The 26,973-nt window shown below is 35.7% G+C and overlaps 2 protein-coding genes across 35 annotated transcripts in view; one reads left to right on the plus strand and one right to left on the minus strand.

Moving 5' to 3' along the window:
- LOC107853400 (MADS-box transcription factor 27) overlaps positions 1–12,168 on the plus strand; it is a 38,259-nt gene extending 26,091 nt beyond the window's left edge. For 3 of the 5 annotated variants that reach the window (XM_016698392.2, XM_016698393.2, XM_047411068.1), the window contains 6 exons: positions 4,869–4,930; positions 11,147–11,246; positions 11,327–11,368; positions 11,457–11,540; positions 11,680–11,831; positions 11,922–12,168. In XM_016698392.2, coding sequence (XP_016553878.2) covers positions 4,869–4,930; positions 11,147–11,246; positions 11,327–11,368; positions 11,457–11,540; positions 11,680–11,831; positions 11,922–11,937 — 456 coding nt within the window. In that variant the 3' untranslated portion in view covers positions 11,938–12,168. Of the gene's footprint in view, positions 1–4,868; positions 4,931–11,146; positions 11,253–11,326; positions 11,369–11,456; positions 11,541–11,679; positions 11,832–11,921 lie in introns of those variants that run through there. The other 2 variants (XM_016698394.2, XM_047411069.1) reach the window with 2 other exon arrangements.
- LOC107853402 overlaps positions 1–26,973 on the minus strand; it is a 63,806-nt gene that overhangs the window by 24,633 nt on the left and 12,200 nt on the right. For 21 of the 30 annotated variants that reach the window (XR_007054663.1, XR_007054664.1, XR_007054660.1 and 18 more), the window contains one exon: positions 12,420–12,512. The exons of 2 other annotated variants lie outside the window; for them this stretch is intronic. Coding sequence is in view for 5 of the 28 variants with exons in the window: in XM_047411066.1 (XP_047267022.1) it covers positions 8,519–9,469 (951 nt within the window). In the remaining 23 variants the exon portion in view is untranslated. Of the gene's footprint in view, positions 1–7,698; positions 10,553–11,762; positions 11,857–12,419; positions 12,513–26,973 lie in introns of those variants that run through there. 7 more of the 30 variants (XM_047411066.1, XM_047411063.1, XM_047411062.1 and 4 more) reach the window with 2 other exon arrangements.

Here is a 26,973-nt window from a genome sequence, read left to right on the forward strand (position 1 = left end):
GTCTGGGGAGGGTAAGATGTACGCAGTCCATACCACTACCTCCGGAGAAGTAGCAAGGCTGTTTCCGATAGACCCCCGGCTCAAGATAAGATAAGTACTCACAACCGTAAAAAACGCATGGAACAAGATGGCAAGACATAAAAACGCCCCTACAATAGAAAGTAAACAAAGAATAGTAGGCACTCGTAATACAGCATGCAACAAGGTAGCCTAACAAGAGTAATACACCAAACAAGTAATGCCCTACCCTACCTACCCTAATAGTCACTAGCTTTGTATCCTAATACGCATCTTCCAGCTCTTCCTATCTAGGATCATGTCCAACTGCTCCATGTCCCGCCTAATCACCTCTCTCCAATATTTCTTTGGCCTACCCCTGTCCCGCTTGAAATCATCCAAAGCAAGCCTCACACCTACGAACTGGTGCATTTGTGCCCCTCCTCACCACGTGTCCGAACCATCTCAAAGGACCTCCCGCATCTTGTCCTCCACCGAAGCCACTCCAACCCTCTCCCGGATAGTCTCATTCTGAACCCTATCCCCCCTTGTAAGACCACACATCCAACGTAACATCCCCATTTCCGTCACCTTCAATTTTTAAATATGAGAGTTCTTGACTGGCCAACACTCCGCTCCATACAACATGGCCGGGCGGACTGCCACCCTGTAAAATTTGCCTTTAAGCTTGGGCGGCACCTTCTTATCACACAACACTCCCGAGGCGAGCTTCCACTTCATCCATCCCGCCCCAATCCGGTGAGAGACATCCTCGTCAATCTCACCATTCCCCTGAATCATGGACCTGAGGTACTTGAAACTATCCCTCTTACACACCACCTGAGAATCCAACCTTACTACCACCTCGTCCTGCTCCCTCGAGCCATTAAACTTACATTCCAAATATTCGGTCTTGCTCCTACTCAACCTGAACCCTTTAGACTCAAGGGTCTGTCTCCAGACCTCTAATTTATCATTCACATCTCCCCGGGTCTCATCAATCAAAACCACATCGTCCGCAAAAAGCATACACCAGGGCACCTCTCCTTAGATACGCCGCGTCAACACCTCCATAACCAAAGAAAACAAAAACCGTGCTAAGAGTAAATCCCTGATGCAATCCTGTCAAGACCAAGAAATGCTCTGAAACTCCTCCCGTCGTCCTCACCTAGGTCTTAGCTCTATCATACATGTCCTTAATTGCTCTGATATACACCACCAGAACCCTACTCACCTCCAAACATCTCTAAAAGACTTCCCCTAGGGACTGTCATATGCCTTCTCCAAGTCGATAAAAACCATGTGCAGATCCTTCTTCCTTTCCCTATACTGTTCCATCAGTCTCCGCACTAGGTGAATTGCCTCTGTCGTAGAGCGTCCGGGCATAAATCCAAACTGGTTCTCCGAAATAGACACTAACCTCCTCAACCTCCACTCGACCACTCTTTCCCAAATCTTCATCGTGTGACTCAATAACTTAATACCCCTATAATTGTTACAACTCTGAATTTCACCCTTATTCTTATACAGAGGGATCATAGTGCTCCATCTCCAGGCCTCAGGCATTTTCACCGACTTCAAAATATCGTTAAATAGATCCATCAACCACCTTAAACCAGCCTCGCCAGAAAACTTTCAAAAATCCACGGGGATCTCATCAGGTCCCGTCGCCCTACCCCTTCGCATCCTGCGAACAGCCTCACTGACCTCCTCCACCTTAAAACGTCTATAATAACCAAAATCACGACACTCCTCTAATTGCTCTAGCTCACCTAACTCAATAACTCTCCCCTTCATCATTTAAGAGCCTATGAAAATACAACTGTCATCTCTTCTTAATGTGACCATCTTCCACCAACACTCTACCATCCTCCCCCTTAATGCACTTCACCTGGTCTAGGTCACGGCCCTTCCTCTCTCTAGCCTTAGCCAGCCTAAACAACCTTTTTTCCCCTCCTTTCTCCTCTAACCCTGCATACAAGCTCTCAAACGCTGTCGTCTTAGCAGCCGTAACTGCTAGCTTAGCCTCTTCCTCGCTAACTTGTACTCCTCCCTAAACACCCGCTTCTCTTCTTCATCCTTACTCTCAATCAACTTTGCATACGCCCCCTTCTTAGTCTCTACTTTCTTCTTTACCTCTTCATTCCACCACCAATCCCTCCGATGGTGACCGGCCTGGCCCTTGGACGTACCCAACACTTCACTAGCAGTCTTCTTAATGCACCTAGCCGCCCTACCCCACATACCATCTATGTCTCCCCTACACTCCCACACCCTCATACCTGCCAACTTCTCCCCAATCTCCCACGCATTCATCGGCGTCAGGCCGCCCCACTTAATTCTCAGTCGCCCCTTCTCACCCCTACTCTTCTTACCCTTCTTTATGCCCAAGTCCATCACCAATAGCCTATGTTGGGTCAAAAGATTCATCCCTAATAGCATAATGTCGAACAAAATTCTTAATGGTAGGAAGCAACAATATAAAAATGATTCCTTGCACCATGTGGCAATCTCGTTACTTCAAAACTTTAAATCCCCATTGAAAAACTATCCAACACATTGGTTTGAAGCATTCCTCACAAGTTGGCAGGAGAAATGTACAACAAAATATCAAGGATGAGCTTTACAATATCTTCACAAAAATGACAAATTGAATCCAATCTGGCTTGAATTCATGGCCAACACCTTAATGTGTCCTAATCAAGCTAGACTCTAATCGTATTCTATTCCTAAATGTCGAAGTATGTACAAAAGTAGAAATCCAATACTCTCCACAGATCAAATGGAGAGCATCAATGAAATTTTATGATAAAACCCATTTTTCATTGGGAAAGAGGAGATAGGAAAGACAATGGTCAAAGAGCCACCCAAGAAAGCAGATAGTTCACGAGCACCTAAGAGTGTGGCTTAGTGGGGAATGAAGTGGGAGGTCTTAGGTTCAATTCCGAGCGAGACAAAAGCATTTGGTGATTTCTTCCCATCCATACAACCCTTGAAGAACAGAATTACCCAGTACCTGTAATGGTGGAAGGTAGTAGGTAGCCATAAAAGTAGTTGAGGTGCGTGAAAACTGATTCATACACCCAGGTTATAAAGAAAGCAGATGATTCACGACACACCAACGATGTTCATTTTGTTAAGAGTATTTTTAACGCTCTTACATTATCTACTCTGGTTCAAAACTTGAATCCCCTTCCATTAATATGGAACTTTCAGCCTGAGTCGGAGGATTTCCAAATCTTAGTATGAACTAGGAGCAAAAATGAGTTCCAAGTTTTATTTGTCAAAAACAACAGTACAATTCCCATCTATGTCAAAAGACAGGAGAAACCTATCAATGTGGCAATCAAGAAACAAGCATTGACAGCACGTCTACAAGGCTAGAAAGTTTATTTCAAAATATAATTGTCTCTAAGCCAAAAGATATCAATAAGGTTTATTTTGATGATCTTTTTGCATTTGCCTAATTAATCATGTTCTTGTTTTGGAAAAAAATTACTTCTTAAAACAGATCAACCAACAAGAAGTATCTTCTATTTAACCCACAAAGTAAAAGAAAACAAGTCCTTCCTTTTTCCTTTTTATCTTAGAGAAGAGAAGTGACAACCATAAGAGTACCAAACACAACATTTCCAGAAACAACAAACAATGCACTAAGATAGATTCAAGCAGGGCATTCTAGGATTCATAACCAGGATTTCCAATCCTTGGTCAATACAAAGGGAAATAATATTTGTATTTTATGTTAACTAGTGAGATAGATGGGAGCTCAACACTAAGATGGAATAAGTTCTACTGAGTGGCGGTCCGACTGGTTATGTTGTATGGAGCGGAGTGTTGGCCAGTTAAGAACTCCCACATCCAAAAGTTGAAGGTGGCGAAGATGAGGATGTTGCGATGGATGTGTGAACGTACCAGGAAAGATAGGGTTAGTAATGTGATTATTGAGAGAAGGTGGGAGTTGTTTCTGTGGAGGACAAAATGCGGGAAGTGAGGTTGTTTGTTCAGGCATGTAATGAGAGATGCACGGGTACTCCTGTACGGAGGTGTGAGAGGTTGGCTATGGATAGTTTTAGGCGGGGTTAAAGGTAGGCCGAAGAAATATTAGAGGGAGGTGATTAGGCATGATATGGAGCAGTTACAGCTTACAGAGGACGTGATCCTTGATAGAAAGGTGTGGAGGACTCGGCTTAGGGTAGAAGGTTAGCAGATAGGACTTCGGCAGTTATAGTAGGGAAGACTGCTTTGTTGTATCTACGCCTAGAGTTTCTTGTTCGTGGTGTTTCGGTGATGTCTATGATTTTGGATAAATAGTTTATAGCATTACCTTGTGGATCTCTTATTTCCTTTATTACTTAGCAGTGAGTTATCTCATTTTGTTGTGTGCTTGTTATACTGTTATATGTCTTAAGCCGGGGGTCTATCAGAAACAACCTCTCTACCTCATATGAGGTAGTGATATAGACTGCTTACATTTTACCCTCCCCAGACCCCACTTTGTGGGAATACTCTGGGTATGTTGTTCTTGTTGTTGTTGGCAGGGTGCAACCTCTGGGAATTAACACTCTCATTTTTTCCCCATATTTTAAAAGGTCTCATAAATAAAAGATACATAATCTTGAGGGTACATATGAATCTAACTCTTTTGAGAATGAATATATGGATCTAATTCTTTTGAGAATGAATATATAGATCAAATTCCCGGACCACGAGAAGGGGAACAACTCTATGTTAATCTAAATAGAACCCATTACATCTACACTTGGTTTGCTATTGATTTCACTACTAGTTTTGTCAAAGCATGCAGAAATATCCGGTAGTTCCTCCTATGATAATCCAAAATGTATTAAAATTTGTTTTCTTGTTATCAGTTTTGGCAAAGGGAAGCGGCAATGCTAAGGCAACAACTACAAAACTTGCAAGAGAATCACCGGTAAATTTTCTTGTCCTATTAACTATATTTCTTGCTTCCACAAATAACTTATTCAATGACCTATAGCACAATCATAAGGACTCTTTTGCATGTTAAGCAGTTCATAAAATTTCTCAAATTGAGATCATTAATTAGGTAGTCTGCAATATAGTTTTTAAGACATTTAAGTAAATATTATATTAGAAGAAAGTACCCAGTAATATATATTGAATTCCTACATCGAAAAGGTCAAAATGTTTCACCCCATTGAAGTTTTCATGCTTAGAAGTGTTTGATCAATTAGATTCTTAAAATATTCTTTATCTACTCTTTAAGTTATATAAGGAGCTTATATAGTGACTGGGCTAGAACATAAGAGTAGAGAGACACAAGCACTTATATAGTGACTGGGCTAGAACATAAGAGTAGAGAGACACAAGCACTGTGCATATTAGACTGGAAAAGGTAGATGACACGTAAACAGGTGCTATATGGACTTTTATGGAGAACATGGGATGGCAAAGATGAAAACAGTGATCAACTTTTTCTTTTTAATGTCAAAAAATGATCAACTTCTGGATACCCACAATCAAGCTCAATAGCTCTATGGCTAAGTGATCACCACCTTACCAAAGTAGTCAAAAGCAAAATGTGCTAAAATTTGTTCAGATTTTAAGATCAAAGTGCAATTTTAAGTATGGGCTATAATGAAGAAAAGCACTCGTGATAACAAATGTAATGCAAGAAAATGCAACGATACACAAAAAGAGGAATAAATCTTTGTACAAAAGAATGGATAAGCTATATATGTGAAGCAAAAGTCATGGCAAGTAAGCTAAAAAACATTATATATTTCCAATTTAGGCAAAAGATGCAGCTTTAAGTTTTTAGTGGCTACATTTCTCACATTAAACTTCAAATTTCTTATTGCCAATAACTAAAAGTTCAGTCATAACCTTTCTTTAATAATTAATATATCAATTTGTAAACTATAATTTTTGTCTAGTGCTGTTCTCTTAAATACATAGCTCATAGGTGAAGATGCACATGTCAAGCACCTTATTAACACCTATGTTAACAACTACGGGAGGTAAACCACACAACCTAAACATCACCAAGCTTGAAGAATTAAGTGCACCTTAATTGAGACTTTAACAATACTGCACTCAAACTGCTCATACCCATCAGTGAAGCATTCAACAAGATGGGCAGTAATGACAAGGTACCTATGGTGGTAATTCACACAGCTTGCAGGGAAGGAAAGATAGCTTACAGGTGTATTATCTACTGTATGCACATGATATGTCTGTGTTACATGACACCGAAGCAAATCAGATCCCACTGTGTCTCAAGGAACTCTAAGCTTGATCTTGAGTATGAGAATGTTCTAACGGATGAAGTGAACCACATTAAATAGTTAAATAGTTGACAGAGATCTTTAGTTGCAGTATTGGGTCCTATCCAATGCCTTATCTGGACTACTGTTGGGTTCGACTTACCAAGGATTGGGAAATAAATAAACTGATGGTCGAGACTCAAAAGAGACTAACAGGCTGGTAGAACCCAAGGGTGTGGCCTATTGGTCAATAAAGTGGGTGGAGAACCAGAGGTCTCGGGTTCAAATCCCAGCAGAGGCAACACGGGGTGATTCTTTCCATCTATTCTAACATTGATGGGCAGAGAGGTATCTGACATCTGTTGGTGGTGGGAGGTGGGAGGTGGGAGGTGGCAGGTGTCCCGTGGATTTAGTCGAGGTACACGAAAGCTGACCCGAACATCACAGTTATCGAACAAAAAAGCTGGTGGAATAAAATACCCCTTGAAAAAGTGAAACAAACACTGATCAAGAAGAATTTGCTTTAATCTGCCAACTTACTATATATTCAATTTTGTCTATAGCAGTACGATTTTACAAGGACTGCAACATGCAAGTTAATCTTGAGAGTTAAAAAGAGTATAAAAAGTTAATGTTGATCAAAGAGTAATTTTTCCAATCTACCAATTTTAGTATGTATCCATATGGCCTGTACCAAGGATCATGGCAAAAGGTTAAACAGCTGTGGAGATATCTTTACGAATTAGAGATTTTAGAATGTTCATACAATTCCACTAGGAAACTTAGTTTGGGGGTTCCACATGGAACTCAACCGTTGTGGGAAGAGCTTACTACCGATAAGTATGTAATCAAATAGGATAATGAGGATCAATCATATTTACAATGTATTGAGCAACTCTGGAGGATATTGGGAAAATGTGGAGAGATCCTATCCAAATCACAATTTTAAAAAGAGGGGACGGGGGAAGGAAACTAGAATCAATTTCTGGAAATAGAAAAGGGTAGAGTCATTTTTCATTTGTGCTAAGTTTTCTGAATATTTTCTAAACTTTCGGCCAGAAGACATTAACAGTTAGTTCTCCACAATTATAGAGAATGAGGGGAATTTAATATGACCTATTTCTTGGATTACCATTCATGCAAAGATGTCATTTATGGGAGGACATCTGCAAACAGAGAAGGCCAGAAAGATGTCTTATTCAAGTGTAATAAACTACTAAAAACTAAAAATAGGAACTTCACTCAATAAGGATCCCGGTAGTATTTAAGAGGCATGCATTCTTACATGGAAACTTGTGCTTCATGTGCAAGAAAGCAGTATTTACGAAAGCGGTGTAGGGTTTTTTGGAGCATGTACGATAGCACAATCAGTATTGATGACCGAATGTTCTGTGTGGGGTAATGGCATAAGATTCTCTACTTTTAGTCTTTTACACACTTTTTTACATTGGAATTTTCCTATAACATCCGTATATTATTAATTTCATCAACAAAGTTACTAGGGAAAATGAAATGTTTCCTCCACTGCTCTACTTAAAGATCCTCGATCCAAAAGATCACAACTGTTACATATCTTAAGAATGCAAAGGAGAGAAAATTACACCAGAATATCAATATAAAAAACGTTAATCTAATCACCCTCACTCAATGCAAATAATTTTTGGCACCAACTTGGCGTGATATCAAATAAATGACACCTGATTTACCAGAATATCAATATAACTGTTCAATAGTAGCAAATGTAGCTTGTAATTACCGGGATCAACTAATCCCGGTATTTTCAATAGCAAGTATAGATTTATATGTGAAAAATCACAAAGATTCCAAAAATTAATAAAGTTTGAACTGATAAATTTCAAAAGTGTAATGCGTATCATAAAAAAACAGACATTAAACCCATCAAATTTAAATTTTGGATCGAGCTCTGCCTTTCAACAACAACAACAACAGACCCAGTTTATTCTCACATAGTGGGGTCTGGGGAGGGTAGAGTGTACGCAATCCATACCACTACCTCTAGAGAGGTAGAGAGGCTGTTTCCGATAAACCCTCGGCTCAAGATAAAAAGGCAGTAAACAAAAGCATCAAAAACATAGGACACGATTAAATAACATAGGTACGACATCCACAAGAATAGTACATTACATTACCAAACAAAGGACAATAAAGTCCACCTAAATACTGACTACGACTCATCCACACCTTTAGCCCTCTATCCTAATGTTTTTCCTCCATAACTTCTTATCCAGGGTCATGTCCTCGGTCAGCTGTAACTATTCCATGTCACGTTTAATCACTTCTCTCCGGTATTTCTTCGGCCTACCCCTACCCCGCTTGAAACCTTCCAAGGCCAACCTCTCACACTTACGAACCGGTGCATTTGTGCCTCTCCTCATCACATGACCAAACCATCTCAACCTCACTTCCCGCATTTTATCCTCCACTGACGCCACCCCAACCTTTTCCCGAATAATTTCATTCCTAACTCTGTCAGCCCTTGTGACTCCACACATCCAACGCAACATCCTCATTTCCGCCACCTTCAGCTTTTGGATATGAGAATTCTTAACCGACCAACACTCCGCTCCATACAGCATAGCAGGCCGGACTGCAACTCTATAAAACTTGCCTTTCAGCTTGAGGGGCACCTTCTTATCGCATAAAATTCCCGAAGCGAGCCTCCATTTTATCCAACCTGTCCCTATACGGTGAGAGACATCCTCATCAATCTCGCTGTTTCCCTGAATCGTAGACCCGAGATACTTAAAACTATCTCTCTTACAAACCGCCTGAGAATCCAGCTTCACTTCCACCACCTCCTCTTGCCTCGAGTCACTAAACTTGAACTCTAAGTACTCCGTCTTGGTCCTACTCAACTTGAAACCTTTAGACTCCAGAATTTGTTTCCAAACCTCCAGCTTATCATTAATCCCTTGTCGCGACTCATCAATCAAAACTATATCATCCGCGAAAAGCAAATACCAAGGCACCTCGCCTTGTATACTCCGCGTCAACACATCCATCACCAAAGAAAATAAAAACGGACTAAGAGTTGATCCCTGGTGTAACCCTATCAAGACCAGGAAATGCTCAGAATCTCCTCCCACTATCCTTACCCGAGTCTTCGCTCCCTCATACATGTCCTTAATCGCTCTGATGTACGCCACCGGGACCTTCCCTCGCCTCCAAGCATCTCCAAAGAACCTCCCTAGGGACCTTGTCATACGCTTTCTCCAAGTCGATAAATACTATGTGAAGATCCCTCTTCCTCTCTCTATACTGTTCTACCAGTCTCCGCACAAGGTGAATTGCCTCAGTCGTGGAGCGACCAGGCATAAAACCAAATTGATTTTCCAAAATAGACACAATCTTCCTCAACCTTCGCTCTACCACCCTCTCCCAAATCTTCATCGTGTGACTTAACAACTTAATACCTCGGCAGTTGTTGCAACTCTGAATGTCACCCTTGTTTTTATATAAAGGAATCATCGTCTCTATTTTGTTCATAATTTCCAAGCTCAAGTACCTCTTATTTCTACTTATTCCTTCTACTTCCTAATTCTTACTACTCAACTTGAGAAAATTCTTTCTAGCTTTGACAACTTAGTTTCCTATGATGTTTTTTCAATAAGGGACAACGATAACAAAATACCCAACGTAATCCCACAAGTGGAGACGGGGAGGGTAGAGCACATGCAGACCTTACCTCTACCTTGGGAGGTAGAGAGGTTGTTTCAAAAAGGCTTCGGGCTCAAGGAAAAAAGTTTTTTTCAATAAGAGAACTATTGTTTAACTTACCAAAGTCAACATTTGAGTCCACATGTTGCCTTAATAAATATTAAACATGTCACAATTTAATTCTTTTTAATAGGTATGGTGAGCAAAACTTAAATAAAGCAAAGCAAAGCAAATTAGGATGGACGATATAATACTTTATTATTGTATAATTTTGTTGAGGCAACTTCCGGATTGTTATAACAGTAACAAAATCTCACTTATCAAAAAAGAAATAAATACTCTGAAGGGCAGCCCGGTGAATGAAAGATTCTTTTTGTAAGTAAGAATATCAAGAAATACTAATTATGCACTCCACAATACTTTGTTTCATATAAGACTTCCAATATTATCATTTAAACTAAAGGTGTGTATAACATATTTATTTAAAGAAAACCTTAAAACATCATGGTCTATAAAATGTCATGTCATTCCTACAAGAGAGTGCCATTAGAGTAAAATGGAAATGATGAAATTTAAAACTTACCAAATGAGGAAAGGTGACATTCTTTTTGAAATAGCCTGAAAAGACACTTAAATTGAAGTGGACATTAATTAGTTACTATAATCTACCAAAACTATTGTAATTTCAATGGAATAATTAGTTTTTGGATGTCTGACATAGTTATATTTGAGTATGATCTAAGCATATGGATATTGTTTTTGTGTAAGACTATAAGACTATGTTCCCTAGTTTTGCTCCCATTTATATGGGATAATACATGCCCTACAAGTTGAGTGACAAGCATCCAACATTGGTTTGGTAAGGTACAGAAAGGAATATTTCTCCTTAATTGTTTTGGCAAGCATACCACCCTTTCTTTTGGATGAAGTTAATTAGGAATGACAAGGCTATTTTGATCTTTGATAAAAAGGAAGAACTGTTAACACGTGTAACACTTTCTTATGGTGATAAATGTCAGAATCTTTATTTGAGCCATCTATCAACTACACATTAAGAAAGGCACCAAGTTGGGTGCTTCAGCTGCTGCTTTCAGAAAAAACCTCCAGCTCGCGATTGACATATTTTAGTAGGCTTTAAAAACCAACTATCGTATCCAGACAGTCAAATGTCAATTTTTCTTTTGGAGTCACATGTCTTTTAACAGTTTATTTCGGCATTACAGACAAATGATGGGTGAAGAGCTTTCTGGTCTGAGCGTCATAGACTTGCAGAACTTGGAGAGCCAACTGGAAGTGAGTCTCCGTGGTGTTCGTGTGAGAAAGGTATGAAATTTCCAGATCCATCAAACGTTCACTATACTAATTGAATTAAAACGAACTAACACTACCCCATATGTCTACAGGACGAAATTCTGATTGATGAGATACAAGAACTAAACCGAAAGGTCAATCAACATAAACCCCACCGACTAATCAATTTATTCTAAGAAGGATAAATTCTCAAGACACTAAATCAATTTTTTTCCCTTGCAGGGAACCCTCATCCATCAGGAAAACATGGACCTATATAAGAAGGTAAACCTAATTCGTCAAGAAAATATGGAATTGTATAAGAAGGTATCCATGTACATCACTAAAAGCTTTTAGTACGCTTCAAGATCAGTTATTTCTTTTTGTATTCTTATACCAAGTGAAAGAGTTTCACCATTCTGCTTAGAACTCCAGCAAATCGTTTCTATATTGTGTTGAACTCCAGGTTTATGGAAATAGATATGCAAATGGAGTGCGCAGAAGTTCCCTGGCTTCAAATGGTTTAAGCATCAATGAGGACCCTCACGCGCCTGTTCATCTCCAGCTTAGCCAGCCACAGCAACAGAACTATGAGACATCAGGAACTTCTGAATTGGGGTAATTTCTTATTCATATGCTTCATCTGAAAGCACAACGGTAACTCACTAACTTGATCATTGACTAGCGTTTTACTGGAAAATGCTGCAGGCTACAACTGCATTAGCAGTGAAAACCAGACTCATAAGAGTTTTTAGCTCTCGTGTTGAAGAAGAAGCCCGTTCTTACAGAGCTATGTTTAATTAGTAATTGTAGTAATGATATAGAACCCAGAGATGCAAGAAAAAGTCTTCAATTCATATGGTAAATGACATCAAGTTTGACGAGTGCAAGGTAACCCTTAGCACAGCTACTTAAATCAAGATAACAACAAATAAAAGAATACATTGGCACAGTATCTCTAAAATTCTTTTATCGTTTTTGGCACTTCATGCTTATGATGTGTATGCCTGTTTACTAGGATTGTACTTGATTTGACATTCCCAAATAGCTATAAATAGTTGACTACTTAAAACAGGGGTGGGAGCAAGGAAATGTAAGCAGAAAAAGGTAATACATAACAGTAACTCCTCACAGAAATTCCTTGAGAAATACAACACAAGCAAACAGTACAGAGCAGAGTGAGCAACTTATTAAAGTAAGACATACCTCAACATTGCATCGACATGCTTTGCATGCAATAGTTTTTAGCAGGGACAAACTAGTCATTTCACACTAATGTCGAACTTCAGCATTCAAAGGCTAAAGAAAAAGGATAAAATACGAATTTATATTAGTATGCTCCTCGCAGAATTTCAGAATGGATGATAAGATAATACATGAAGCATGCTCCACAAACATTCTTTGCTGCTGAAGACAGTAACCACTTTTTTTTTTCTTTTTAAAACTGACAGCAAGTGCTTCGTAAACAAATTTTTGGATCACAATTCAATGCTTAACCTACATGAATGACATGCACAATCAATAACCAAATTTTCTACACTGCAGAAGACAGTCTCATCAAATTACTTATTTATACAGCAATGGATTGCCTACTTAAATTAACATGGAAGAATCAAGTGTGTGAGCATAAAATCCATTTAGACAAAACTTTCTATGACTTTGGAGCATACACAGGCAGAACATAGTCATCTAAAAGGAGTAGAGTCAACTTTCTATTACTTTGGAGCATACACAGTTAGAACATAGTCATCTAAAAGGAGTAGAGTCTTTACCACGAAACATTACTCAGTTGCTATCTGGATGTAGTTTACAAGAACATAAATTAAGGAATAACTGTTACCATTGTAAAGAAATAGTGAATGCATGAATATCAAGTAGTGAAAAAGATTAGGAAACTAAAAAGGCAAAAACTCCATGGAAGTTATCAAACTTTATTACATCAGGTACTATGTATTGACAAGGCAAATGGATTTAAAACTAGAAATTTAAATTTTCTGTTTGAACAAAGAAACTGCAAGCATGCAATATTAACAACAGGGAATGTGATCCCATTTATTTGGGAAATCCCGGAAAACTGTAAAAGAGAAGGTTCGGTTTAGATTTTAGTGGAATAATCAGCACGATAGAGCATCATTTACAATGCCAATACCAAAACTGGTAAGAACGTTTATTACAACCAAAGCTCATTAATGGCAGCAACAGTAATTTCAAGCAGTGACAATACAAGACATAATCTAACACTCTCCTTTGGGGTCAAGCTTCTCAGTTCAAGACAAATAGAAACAAAAGAGCGGGACAAAAGGTTCCACATGGACTAGCATGAGGATAACAATGAAGATTATTCTCTCATCTCTAAGTAGTGTTGTAAGGCTCTTAGAGTTGCATAATCGAACAATTTCCAAGGAATTGGCCCGACTCAAGAAGAACAAATGGACCAGCTAGTGTTACTGCAATATGTCAGCTAAATAACAGTTTTCATCAATGAAGTAACCAGATCAGAAATTTTCCAAAATGTCTTTATATATGAACACACACACACACACTGGATTCTTTAGCTAACTTCAATCATGGTTTTGTTGAAGGACATCGTGAGAATTTTAGCAACATAATATGTGCAATCTTATTTAGAGGGTCGACTTGGTGGGAATATATTGGTTATATTGTTGTATTTAGAGGGTCTAAATAAATAAAACTACAGAAAGGTAAATATACTAGTAGACATTGTTACAACCATCGCATTAATATTTTTTTTTTTATCAGCTATAGTATTTCATTAATAAGTTATTCCATTGACAGGAGAGGCATTGAAATAGTGGACTTGTCTCTAAATATCATTTGTACTGCCTAAAGTTCCAGTTTGAGGTTCCATTGCAATATAGTATGAAGTCAAATCACCAAGCTTTCTTTTCCCATATTTATAGAATTTCATAAACTTTTTTGAACTTTATAAATGTTTTAACCCACTTCAACCATTCCGAAAATGTGGCATCTCTTAAGGTAGGTGAGCCACAAACCTTAAGCTCACCCGACATATTACTTCCCGAAACTCAACTTAGCATTCTCTCAGAAAAGGAGATTGGCAGAAAAAAAAGTAGTAAAGTACAACTGGGGAGGAGTTGGGGCTTGAATTCAGAGGATTTGAAGTTTGTGTTCCCAGAAATCTTAAATTTAAAATAAATAAATAAATAAATAAAACCTTTATTATAAGTGCCCAAGGGAATTGAACCCTCACAAGGAGGGCAGAAAAACGTAAGTGGTTTCCATTTCTACCGCTGAACCAAGAGCCTACTTGGTAACTGGGTTCACAACACATTTCTTATACATTTAATAGATTTTTCAGTATAATTATTGAATGTGCGCAAAAATTACTGGGTTTCGGGGAACCCACACTCAAAGCCCTATACCCGTCCCCTGCTTGAACCATCTTCATATAAGAGGCACAAACTCAAGCAAATATGAGAGGCAGATATATATACTCTACAAAATGGAAAGAAAGAGAAAGAAAATGTATCATGGTGATATGTTAGAGACTAGGAATCCATTGATGCACACACATTTGCTCAAAAGCATAGAAACAAAAGATGTATATGTACATCAACAGTTTTATGAACTTGTCGCTTTGATGTCTATCATAACCATTTTATTTACTATAAGTCCATATTCACAGTTGATTCATGCAAATTTATTTATTTCTTTTTTTGAAAAGGGTAGCTTTATATTCACACCAAAACATTCATCATCCAACAAATGATGAATTAGAAGCTTACATCCCACAAAGTGGTGGGCACATCCCAAAAGGTATACTTTACAAGTTTCCTATAAAGTGAACTAAATCTACTAACTCCCCTACTAGAGTTTGTTTACACCAAAAAACAAAAGACTTATACAATTCATTCTAATCTCCTGTAAATTAGTCTTTTGACCTACAAAACACCTTGTATTCCTTTCTTTCCAGAGTGACCACCATATGCAAGCTGGGATAGTTCTCCACCAGTGCTCTTTTCTTTCTCTATTACCAATACCTTTCCAGCTACTCAGAAGTTCCAATGTTGTCTTAGGCATCACCCAATTAACAGCTAATATTCACAGAAGTTCCATAGCTTCTAGTTGCCTTACAGTGAAGATATAAATGATCACTAACTTTTACTTCCTGCTGACACAAGACACATCTTCAACAAATCCGTCAACCGTTTTGTTGTAACGCCTTGTGAGCTAAACAAACTTTCCTGCATACCAACCAAGCAAAACAAGCTACCTTTGGAGGGCTTTTGGTCCTCCAAACTAGCTTCCAAGGCCATATCTCTGGCATTGTATGTATATTGTCGAGCTCCCAGTAGCATGATTTAACTGAAAACGTGCCCTTGCTGTGTAGTTTCCATCAAGGCTTATCAGACCTCATGGATAGAGTTGGGGCTGAGTTCAAAACTTCCACTAGGTTAGCAACTTCCACTAATTACAGTGCCATCCTTGTTGACTACAAACTTGGAATACCTTGGCATTCCATTGTAGACTTAAGGTATACAACTGTGGATAGGAGTATCTCAGGCTTTCTCCAATCCACACCTCCTTCCAAAAATCAGTTTTCAAACCATTTCCAACGGTAATTGAGATGTTGCTGTTTCCAGACACTACATCCAAAAGTGCCCCCAAACTTCTCAGTTGTCCATGGAGTGAGTAAACCATACTTCCTTGCTACAAATCTTCTCCAAAGTGGCCCCTCCTCTGAGCAAAATCTCCATACTCATTTTTGCATAAGAGAATTTTCTGTTTCCTGAGATTCTTCAGACCAAGAACGCCCCTGTGCTGGTTGCTGAGGGTTGGCGCTTCCCACTTCACAATATTATAGCCTCTCTTTCCTCGTTCCCTTGCCATAAAAAGGATCTCCGCACCCTGTTGATTCTTTTCTCAATGCTCTTTGTATAGGGAAAAGGCTCATGTATGTTGGGAGTCCATCAAGTACCGACTTGTTAAGAATTAATCTGCCACCTAACGAGAGGTATTGACTTTTCCACCCAGACAATTTTTCACTCCTTTCCAACACTCCACTCCACACCTCTAGTTCTTTATTTTAGCTCCTAGTGGCACCCCCAGATACTTTGTTGGTAAGGAATCCACCTGACAGTCCATAACATCAGCAAGATCTGGCAAATTCCCAATTTGTTTGATAGAAAAGATGTGGATCTTCATCCAGTTTACATGAAGGCCTAAGACTCCTTCGTAAATTTTTAATATGGCCCTTAAGTGCCTGATCTAACTTAACTCTACTTCACAAAAATTAGGGCATCATTTGCATAAAACGGATGAGGGATTTCTAGATCTTCACATCTACCTGTCTGATCATTGAAACCTTTCACCCACCTATTGGTATTGGCTATCCTAAACATGTGGTTCAGGCTTTCCATGGCTAGCAAGAACAGAAAGGGTGACATAGGATCCCCCTTATCTGAGGCCCCTATGAAATTGAAAGAAACCCTACGTGTTGCCATTTATAATGAGGGAGAATCTCACACTTAAGATTCAAACATTGATCCATTTACTCCACCTACTACCAAAGCCCATGTCTTTCAGAATTTTGACGAGCTAATGTCAATTAACACGGTCATAACCCTTTCAACATCCAGTTTACGTAGGATCCCTGGTTTCTTCTATTTAATCTTGAATCTGCCAACTCATTAGTTAGGAGAGATGCATCAGTATTTGTCTACCTTTCATGTCTACCTTTCAAGAAAGTCATCTGGTGTTCATCCACTAATTTCCCAGTAACTGTTTTGAGCCTTTCAGTTATGATTTTAGAGATGATTTTGTAGACCCCTCCTAGCAGACAAATAGGTCAAGTCCAACTATTGTATCAAACCTATCGTAGACCCTCCTTTCATGCAAATCTATTGTATCAAAAATATGGTAAAAAAAAGTTAATTTTGTTGCATTAACAACGCAACTGTAACTGAATTATATCAGTAACAAAAGAATCAACTTTGTTTCTTCTATCACTCTAAACCTAATACTTCCACTGACACATTTACCAGAGAGCCCTCTAAACCTAATATTTCCTATTTCACATTAACAATATGGGATACTATTACTGTTTTGGGAGTCGAGGTTTTTCTTCAACAATGACCCTTTTTTAAAAATCCATTGAGATAGTTTGGACATGTAAAAAGGCAAGGTAGTTTGGACATGTGAAAACGCAAGGTGCAGATGCCCCAGTGAAGAGGTGCGAGAGGTTGGATATTATTATTATTTATTAATTATTATTATTATTATTATTATTATATTATATATTATATTATTATTTAGAAGTGAGTTAAAAGGACGACAAGAGTATATTTGTCATTTCACATCTAAATGGTACAATCATTAGTCAATAGTAATATCAACAAAGAACTCCATTAGCCATTTCTTTTTTTTATCTTATGTGTCTACAGTTTCTCAGTGGAGTCATTATGTGGCTAACAACATTTTTACTTCTAAGTCCCAACTTATTCAATCACAATATTTACTAAGTAATATTTTAGATAAATTTAAATTTATAATCTGAATCTCCTTTCACGAAATATTATGTTGTTTATATAGAACTAAAATTATTTTTTATTTATATGTGGTAAATATTGAATTTTTTCTTCATATATTTATTTTCTTATATTTTAAACTGTCTAAGTGAAAATTCTGACTCCGACAAAATTTTCAATACTCCAAGCTTTAAATATTTTAGTTTTTTGCTCAAAAAATACTATCACACGTGCATTTGATGGTTTAAAATTAAAGTTGTCAACCTATTTAAAGATACTTTTTTGTTCATTATCAAATAATTTTACAAAATATATAATTAAATCAGTCAAAAAATATTTTACTAGAAATGAAAAAGATTACGTATGTAATATTCATATAAGGCTTCGAACGCACAATTTTTGTATTCACTTATAGATTATAGGTGTAATCACAATTGTTGTGCTTGTCAACTAGCAAAACAGATACTTAAAGGATAATTTTTTTAAAAAAAAAAGATTGAAGTACATTAAATGGTCACTGTAAAAAACTTTTACTATCTTATATAAATATATTTATATGTAAGCTTTCATAAAAATAGAGATTTGTAATTTTAAAAATAAGATATATGATACTCTATTCATTCCTTTTTATTTGCTCCATTTGGATTGTGCTTATATTCCTAATATTTGCTCCTTTAGTCTTTCAAGATTAGTTTGAACAAAATCCTTATATTATACCATTGTTCAATAAATGTAATCATTGTGATTTGGAAAGCGATATAAAATTTAATTAGAGGTATATTAGTAAAATTACTTTTAATTTTATAGGAGTAAGAGATTAAAGTGTGTCTAACCTAAATAGAGCAAATAAAAAGGAATGAAGAGATACGATATAATAGATAATTAACCTGCATATACAAAAACTATAAACTAACATTAAATGGCATATTTTTTTAATCATTTTGATAAAATTTTAACTCTACTAATATTAATTTGATTTGTGCTCTATTTTTGTAAAGATAATTTTCAACTACCAATAATGTATCTTTAGTATTTTTATATTATTTCATTCTAAAAATGAATGTATGATATATTTATATGGATAAGAACAATCTCTTATTTCCTTTATAAATACACTATTTACTTTTATATAGTATATTAGGTAAAAAGATCATATTTTAAGAAAATATTGCTCGTAAGATATTATAAAAAAATGTTAATATACTGACACTTATAATTTGAACTTATCCTCTTATATAAATTTAAAATAAAATTGAAAAATAAAAATATTAAAATTACTTACTTAATTCAACAAAATGTGTTTGACCTGATGTTAAAATAAGCATTTTAGCATATTATATTTTAATTTTAATTAGGGTAATTTAAATAAGTTATAAGCTATTATTTGATTTTATAAAAATAAAAGATATAGTTTTTTTAAAGTGTGATCTCTATTATCATTTTCTATCGTATTTATTTAAAAATATTAATTTAACTTTTTTTTTGATAAACTAATTAAATACCGAAAAATATATTTAAAATTGTAATATTGGGCCAGTAAAACGGACCCTTCATTATCTAATAGTAGGTACGACGAGAGGTAGAGGTAGGTCGATGAAGTATTGGGAAGAGGTTATTAGGCAGGACATGCCACAACTTTAGGATATTGAGGAAATGACCTTTGATAAGAGGGTGTGGAAGGCGTCTATTAGGGGTCGTTTGGTTTGAAAACAAATTATACCGGGATTATAAGTTATACTGGAATTAGTTATGCTGGGATTATTTTTTATTGAGTGTTTGGTTTGTTATATTCAAAGTAACATGCATGGTATAATTTCTGGAATAAATTGATTGATTACCAAAATACCCTCTATCTTATTTAACTTTATATATATATATATATATATATATATATATATATTCTTTTTAAGCTTTAAATATTCATTCTTAAAAATTTTTATTATTTTTTAGAGAAATTAAAATATATAAATAAACATGATTTATATATTTTACAACCATTTTGAACGGTAAACTGTTCAAAATTTATTTATTTATGAATATATTATACGTTAATTAAACATAATTTATGTGTGTGAGAATATATTACGTTATATATTATGTTATATATAATTAAATTATATATAATTAACATAATTTAACATAATATATTATAATTAAATATATTAACATAATATATATATATATATATAATTAAACATAATTAACGTATATATATTCATAAAATTATACGTTATATATTACGTAATTACGTAATATATTATATTCATAATTAATGAATATATTATACGTTAATTAAACAAAATTTATGAATATCTAATTTATATATATTTATGAATATATTATACGTTATTCATAATATATATTTATGTTCATAATATATTATATTGTTCATAATATATATTATACGTTCAAAACATAATTATTATACAGTTTACCAGTTTACGTTAATTATTATTATATATATAATTTATTTATGAATATATTATACGTTAACTAAACATAATTTATTATTTATGAATATATATAAAATATATATATATGTGTGTGTGTGAGAGAGAGAGAAATGAAAATGAGGGTATTTTTGTCCTTGTATAATTTTATACCAAAGAAAAATAGTCCCGGGATAAGTTATCCCAAATATTTACAATCAAACGAGTGAGTTACATTTTTATCCCGAGATTATTATTTTATCCCGAGATTATTGACTCTAGTCCCGCAAACCAAACAGCCCCTTAGAGTAGAAGATTAGTTGGGTAGGAGTGTTGTCTTTCTTTTTGTGGGTTTAGTGTTGTTGTGTTTACTTCTTATTGCTCTGACTTCTATTTTTATGTGTCTTATTCCTTGTCATGTTATGCCATCTATCTTGCTTCTTATTTAATTACGCTTTGGTCTACTTTTCTTTATCTTAAACCGGGGGTCTATCGAAAACAGCCTCTCTACTTCTCTGGAGGTAGCGGTATGAACTGCGTACACTCTATCCTCCCCAGACCCCACTTGATGGGAATACACTGGGTTTGTTGTTGTTGTTGTAGTTTTGTTGCGTTTGATGTGCACTAGCCGTAGTATGGTAGTTTAGGGTTTATCCGTTGAGGTGGAGTTGATCCATGCTTTATGTTATCTATTATAGTCTATTGTTTATTGTATTTCGACTATCGCACTATTTTTGTAGTTGATTATTGTTTCTTCCTGGTAGCCTTTGCACTGTTCCCTTACTAATTGCTCTATTGTCTTCACTATTTCCTTCTTTTTGTACCTACATTGGCTACACTTGAATCGAGGGTCTTTTGAAAACAGCCTCTCTACCTCCCCGAGCTATCGGTAAGGTTTGTGTACGCTCTACCCTTCTGAGGTCTTACTTATAGGATTTCACTGGATATGTTGGTGTTGTATTAAATATTTTGAATTATTAACTTTCGTGACCAACATTACCTGTTTTGCGGTTTCCAAATATGTAAATTTTATATCAAAAATTTGAACAATCTATGTCTAAATCCATACTGAAAATCTGGTATTTTAACCTTGATACTAAAAACAAAGGAAGTATTAGATGATATATAAGATCAATTGGAACTTCTATGATGCACTCTACAGGGATATATGATTAAATGAATGCACTAAAAGTTTTCCATCACAATCCAAGACTATTTGTGGAATGGAATCTAGACGAGCTCTACTAGGACCACCTGATGTGTCATTTACCAAAGTGCCAACACAGCCCACTAGCCACCAAATCTATGAGTTATAAATCCATTTCAAAATGAGACTAGGTTAACAACAATAGGAAATTATGACACTTCAATACAATTAATATAAAAAAGGAATGTCCAATGAAAAAGAGAAAACAACACATCAACATAAAGCTCTAGTCCTGAAAGATATGCAGAAAGAGTATAATCCAATACTCGTATAGATTTACTATTTACACCATAGAAAGACAATAAGAACTAAAAAAGTAGCATTATTTCCAGGTAATTTCACAGAAAGGGAACCAACCATACAAATATACAGTACGGATCTCATATCTCACTTAGTTGTTCTATGTTATTTTCCTTGCTCACTAGACTAATTTCACACTTTATGTTTAACTTCAAACTTAGAGCTACCTATAATGGGATTAATAAGTAGCAGAGTTGATGTGCCTGGGAACAAAATATGCAATACCATTAGCCCATAGAAACAAACGCTAGGTGATTTCTTTCCATCTGTTCCAGCCCTGGTGGACAAAGTTACCTGGTCCTGTTGCTGGTGGGGGTGGCAAGTATCCTATGGAATTAGTCGAGGTGCACGTAAGGTGGCTTAGACACCAAGGTTATCAAAAATCAAATATATATATACACACACACACATATATATACACACACACACATATATATATGTGAGTATACATACATATATGTGTCTACACATACATATACACACATATATATGAGTATACACACATATATATATTTATGAGATAATACATCAAAACTCCCCTGAACTTGTCACGACAACTTAGTTTACCACTTAAATTTTACGAATAATTATTTACCCCCTTAACATCTTTAAAGTAAATTAATTCCAACCCTAATGCTGACGTGGCATTTAAAAGAAAAAAGAAAAAAAACGCGTGAATTTTTATTTTTTTATTTTTAAAATGCCTACTAATATATATATATATATATATTACAAAAAAAGAAAAAGAAAAAGAAAAATTTCTCTCCTTCTTCTAACCCTCCCCCAACCCCATCCCATCCTAATCTTCTCCCAAACCGCCAGCCACCACCACCAGCCCCCCCTTAAAATCTAACCCCAATTACTTCTCCAATTACCAAATCACACCCCTACCTCCAATTTCTCCTCCTTCATCCCCAATAAAAAAAGAAATGAAATTGAATTTGAAAATTAAAAAATTGACATGATTTGAATGTTTGGTTGTTGATTTTAGAAAATTTGGTGTTGATTTGATCGAATTTACCAGGTGGTTGAGTTTTTTATCACTATTTTATGGTATTTTTTTATGGTAGTAATGTGGTTTTCCGGCGAAAATTTGCCAAAAAATATGGCGTGTGTGTGCAGGTGTGGCTGTGAGGGGTGGACGAAGGTGGATGAGGGTGTGTGCAGGTGTGGCAGTATGGGGGTGGACTGGGGTAGACAGGGTGTGTGCAGGTGTGGTGGCGGACGGAGAGAGGGGGGAGGGGAGGGGGGTTATGAAGAAGATGGAAAATGGGTGTGGGGTTATTTTTAAAATATTTTATGTATATTTAAAAATATATATATATATATAATATTTAAAAAATACTTTATTTACGTGGCTCCGACGTGGCGCTGACGTATCAGTGACTGTGATTCACTCTCCCTCATGAGAGTGGTATTATATATTAAGGGATGAAATTAATTCACTCCAAAGATGTTAAGGGGGTAAATAAATGGAAGGTTAGTTTAAGTGCTAAAGTAAGTTGGAAAAACAAGTTCGGGGGAGGGGGGAGGTTTGATGCATTATCTCTATATTTATATAGATATATATGTGTGTATACACACACACACATATATATATATATATGTATATACACATATGTGCGTACATATATACATATGTATACATATATATGTATATACACACACACATATATATATGTATATACACATATATATTTATATATATATATATATAGATATTTATTTATATATATATACACACACACACAATACTGTTATCTGCAAATAGAACATGAAACACCTCTACAGCTATTCAGCCTTCCTTCCATGCATCAGTCAACCTACAAGGATCTCAGGAAACCCCTGATCGCTACTGTATATTTAGCTTTGGTGACCACTCCCATAACAGTAATCACGACATGGAAATAAATGGTCACCATGTCATAGACCTCTTGAGCTTTTGGAAAAAGCATGAGGCTCGTTAACCTGTACTAAGAACTTAGGAGTGGGTATAACAAAGTAAATTCACCCACTATCTTTATCTCTAGCTCTAGAAAGTCCATGGTTGTATGTTTTTATCGATCTAACTTGGGTGGTCCTCCCTACTTAATCTAGAGTTTACCGGTATCAAAGTTGTATCTAATATGCCTTCTTTCAACAAAAGCACTTTGAAACGTTGACATTGTAGAATCTGAGGTCTTCTTTCCATGAAAGCACATTGAGAAGCTGACACTGTTGAATATAAGACCTTCTTAACTATAAAAGGAATCACCTTCAAAATTAGTGTGATTATTAGTTGTGTTAAAGCTTCTCTCAAATGTAATAGGGGAGTAGAAATCTTTAGCAAATTCATGAGGTCTTTTTTAACTTATATGGAAGAAAAGATTGTTACTTCTCAAGGCTTGGAGATTTACCTCCCCGCACAAATAGTAAACCCTCAAACTTCCTAAAGTAAGAACTCCCTCTCCAACCAACTGGCAATTGCTAACAAATGGGAAAAATTATGTTGCAGTCACCTTCTTAAACCACAATATCCTTCAATGTTATCTCCATTTAATGCTTGAGTGACCATCATGTTAGCTAATTTTCCTTTTACCTCATCCTTTCTAATTATTCCCAATAAGTTACGCCCCCTCTCTCTTTCTCTCCAATTCTCCAAATTCATTCATTAGTTCCCAAATTAGATTTTATCCTATCAAATCTCCAATCTATCTTCTTAAATAATATGTTAACCGCTTCAACTTCTTAGCCAGACAAAAAGACGAGCCCTTCAAATATGGTACTCCCTCCAACATCTCTACCTCCTTACAATTGTAAGGCTTTACTCCTTTTTCTGCTAAAATTTACAAAATCAGTATAGGGCTTAATATTAGCAGAGAAGGAGCAATTTGGATAAACATTAGGAACATCCCCTCCCTAAACTCCATTGTTGACCCTGACTTGCCGACCCTTTAATCTTGAACTCTCCACAGTTTCCAAGATTACAACAATTGAGGAATCTCTCTCCTCACATTTAGGTGTTTGTATCATTTCACTTCTCACGCATCTGCTACTTTTCACGCACTTCTGATAACTGACTCTAGTACTTTTTTCTTTTCATTTTCTTGCAAGCACACTAATCATATATTTCACTCATTCAACCCCATCTTGACAATGGCCCGTATACTGTAGGCATTCACTCCACTCACCCACTCTAATTATCTCTTCCTTTTCCTATCTGCCCCTCCCTATGCGCCCCATATGGATCATAACTTCTATTTAATTAGCATATAAAAACTTACTTTATTGGGACATAAATCGCATTCTAAATTCTCTTTAAAATTTTTTGCTTTTGCCATCCTCAATTCTCTCATATTTTCCTCATAACTCACTTATGTTATCATTGTCTCATCAAGTAAGAGTTTATTTTTATCTCCTCGAACTGTTAAAATAAAAATGCTAAGAAACCACAAGATTTTCTTCATTACCAACTTGAAGAGTCCTGCCGAATAATTTTAAAATTCCTTTACAGTTTTGGAGTTCTAAGCAACAAATATCCACCCCACCCCCCAAAAGTTTTGTTGTTTTTCCTTCTCAGATTCCCATAACTCTCCAAACTCCCTCTTTAGGCTTAATCCCACCTCCATTAAAAACTTGGTCCTATCTCAATTTCTGCCACTATGGTTGTCAACATAAGCTTGTCCTACCATCAAAAATATGCCTTTCCATTGTGTAAAACAAAAGGTTATCAAACTTTCTAAAGAGGCATGCCTTGATTTCCAATAGAATAGTGGCTAAGCCATTAACCATCATCACCGGTCAACTTATTAACTCTCTTAAATCTCACTTCCTTTATCTCAACTTCTTCTCAATCTCTAATTAGTCTCTCCCTTGTCTAAGTTCATAAAAGCACACAATATTAAAGAGTTATTGTCAATTTACTTGTTTCCACGGTTGTATAAGAAAGAAAATAGATGTTAAATTGAGTAGATAAACATGTGATGTCAGTTATGAATTTTCTTAAGACCTTCCAATATATATTTGTGAAATTTTATAAATAATTAACTATACAATGCCTTAAACCCCCTTATTACTTCTTTCACTTATCAAAAAAAACAAAAGAAAAAAGAAAAAAAACTTGATACCTCTTTCTATTAAACTTTAATTGCCTATCAAAAAACCTACGGGGCATATTAGTCTTACAACCGTCTACATAAGGTGACATTAGTCATCAATCAACTTACATTCCTAATAGTTTATGAGTTACATCCCGAATCCTTCCCTTGCTTATCAAAAGTGCCACTTCTTTTTGTTATAACAAATTTGAAATAATGTATCACCCTCTATATCTCATTTAATTGTTTATGTATACTACATAAAACCATCAAAATATAATTTCTACAACGTCAATGGCAATTGGAAACAGACATATAGCCTATATGAGAATCACTTTCTCTAATACTAGTATGCTTGATAGGAAAATAATTGATGTCCCTATCCTTAAAATGATTAGGAAAAGGAACTAGCTTTTATATATCAGATTTGGTTCAAAATATACATAATGTTAGTAATAGTGGAACAAGATATTCTCAATAATTTGAATTGGAACAGTACTTGTGAAGTTAATTTGAGAAGTAGACCATTAATTATTGCTGAAGTTTTGTGTTAAATGCGAGAAGCACAAAATTATGGTTTAAAAATTATCTAACAAAATTTAAGTACGCTAAATTCATTACACTTTGTAGCTGTTAACAGTATAAACACGTTTCCAGTAATTTGAAACAACACAAACAAAAACAAAGTATTACTGAATCCTTACAACTCACCAGTTGCAAAAACTATTGAATCTTTTATGTGCCAAGAATATCTAACACTCAAAAAGAGTCTCAATAACTTGTGGTTTTTAAAGATAAAGAAATATTTACATGTTTTAATACTTAATATTTTACAAGTTTCTTCAAGTTATGTTTTATGTTATTATTAACCCACAACCATTTTGTTTGACCAACAACCAAATTAAAGTTTAAAAATACTTTATATTATTTCTACCTAAATGTAAAATACTGCACTTCTCTTAATGTTTCAAACTATTAGTCTAATGTAATATCTCAAGCAACAAATTATAAGAACATTCTGCCCTAACCTTCACAAAAGTAAACTTAGGTCAGTAACCAAAATAGGAGGCAACATAAGAAAGCATTTTGGTAGAACCAGTTATTGTGATTCATAACTTTAAGTGGAAGGTTGCTAGTGAGCTAGAGACAAATACAGCAAATATAGTATGATCACTCAAACTTCAAAATTCAACAAGCTGAAAGATAGAAGCATTCATGATCCATCCCTCTTGTTCAAAA

Source organism: Capsicum annuum, chromosome 4, assembly GCF_002878395.1.
Source record: "Capsicum annuum cultivar UCD-10X-F1 chromosome 4, UCD10Xv1.1, whole genome shotgun sequence".
Classification (NCBI taxonomy): Eukaryota; Viridiplantae; Streptophyta; class Magnoliopsida; order Solanales; family Solanaceae; genus Capsicum; species Capsicum annuum.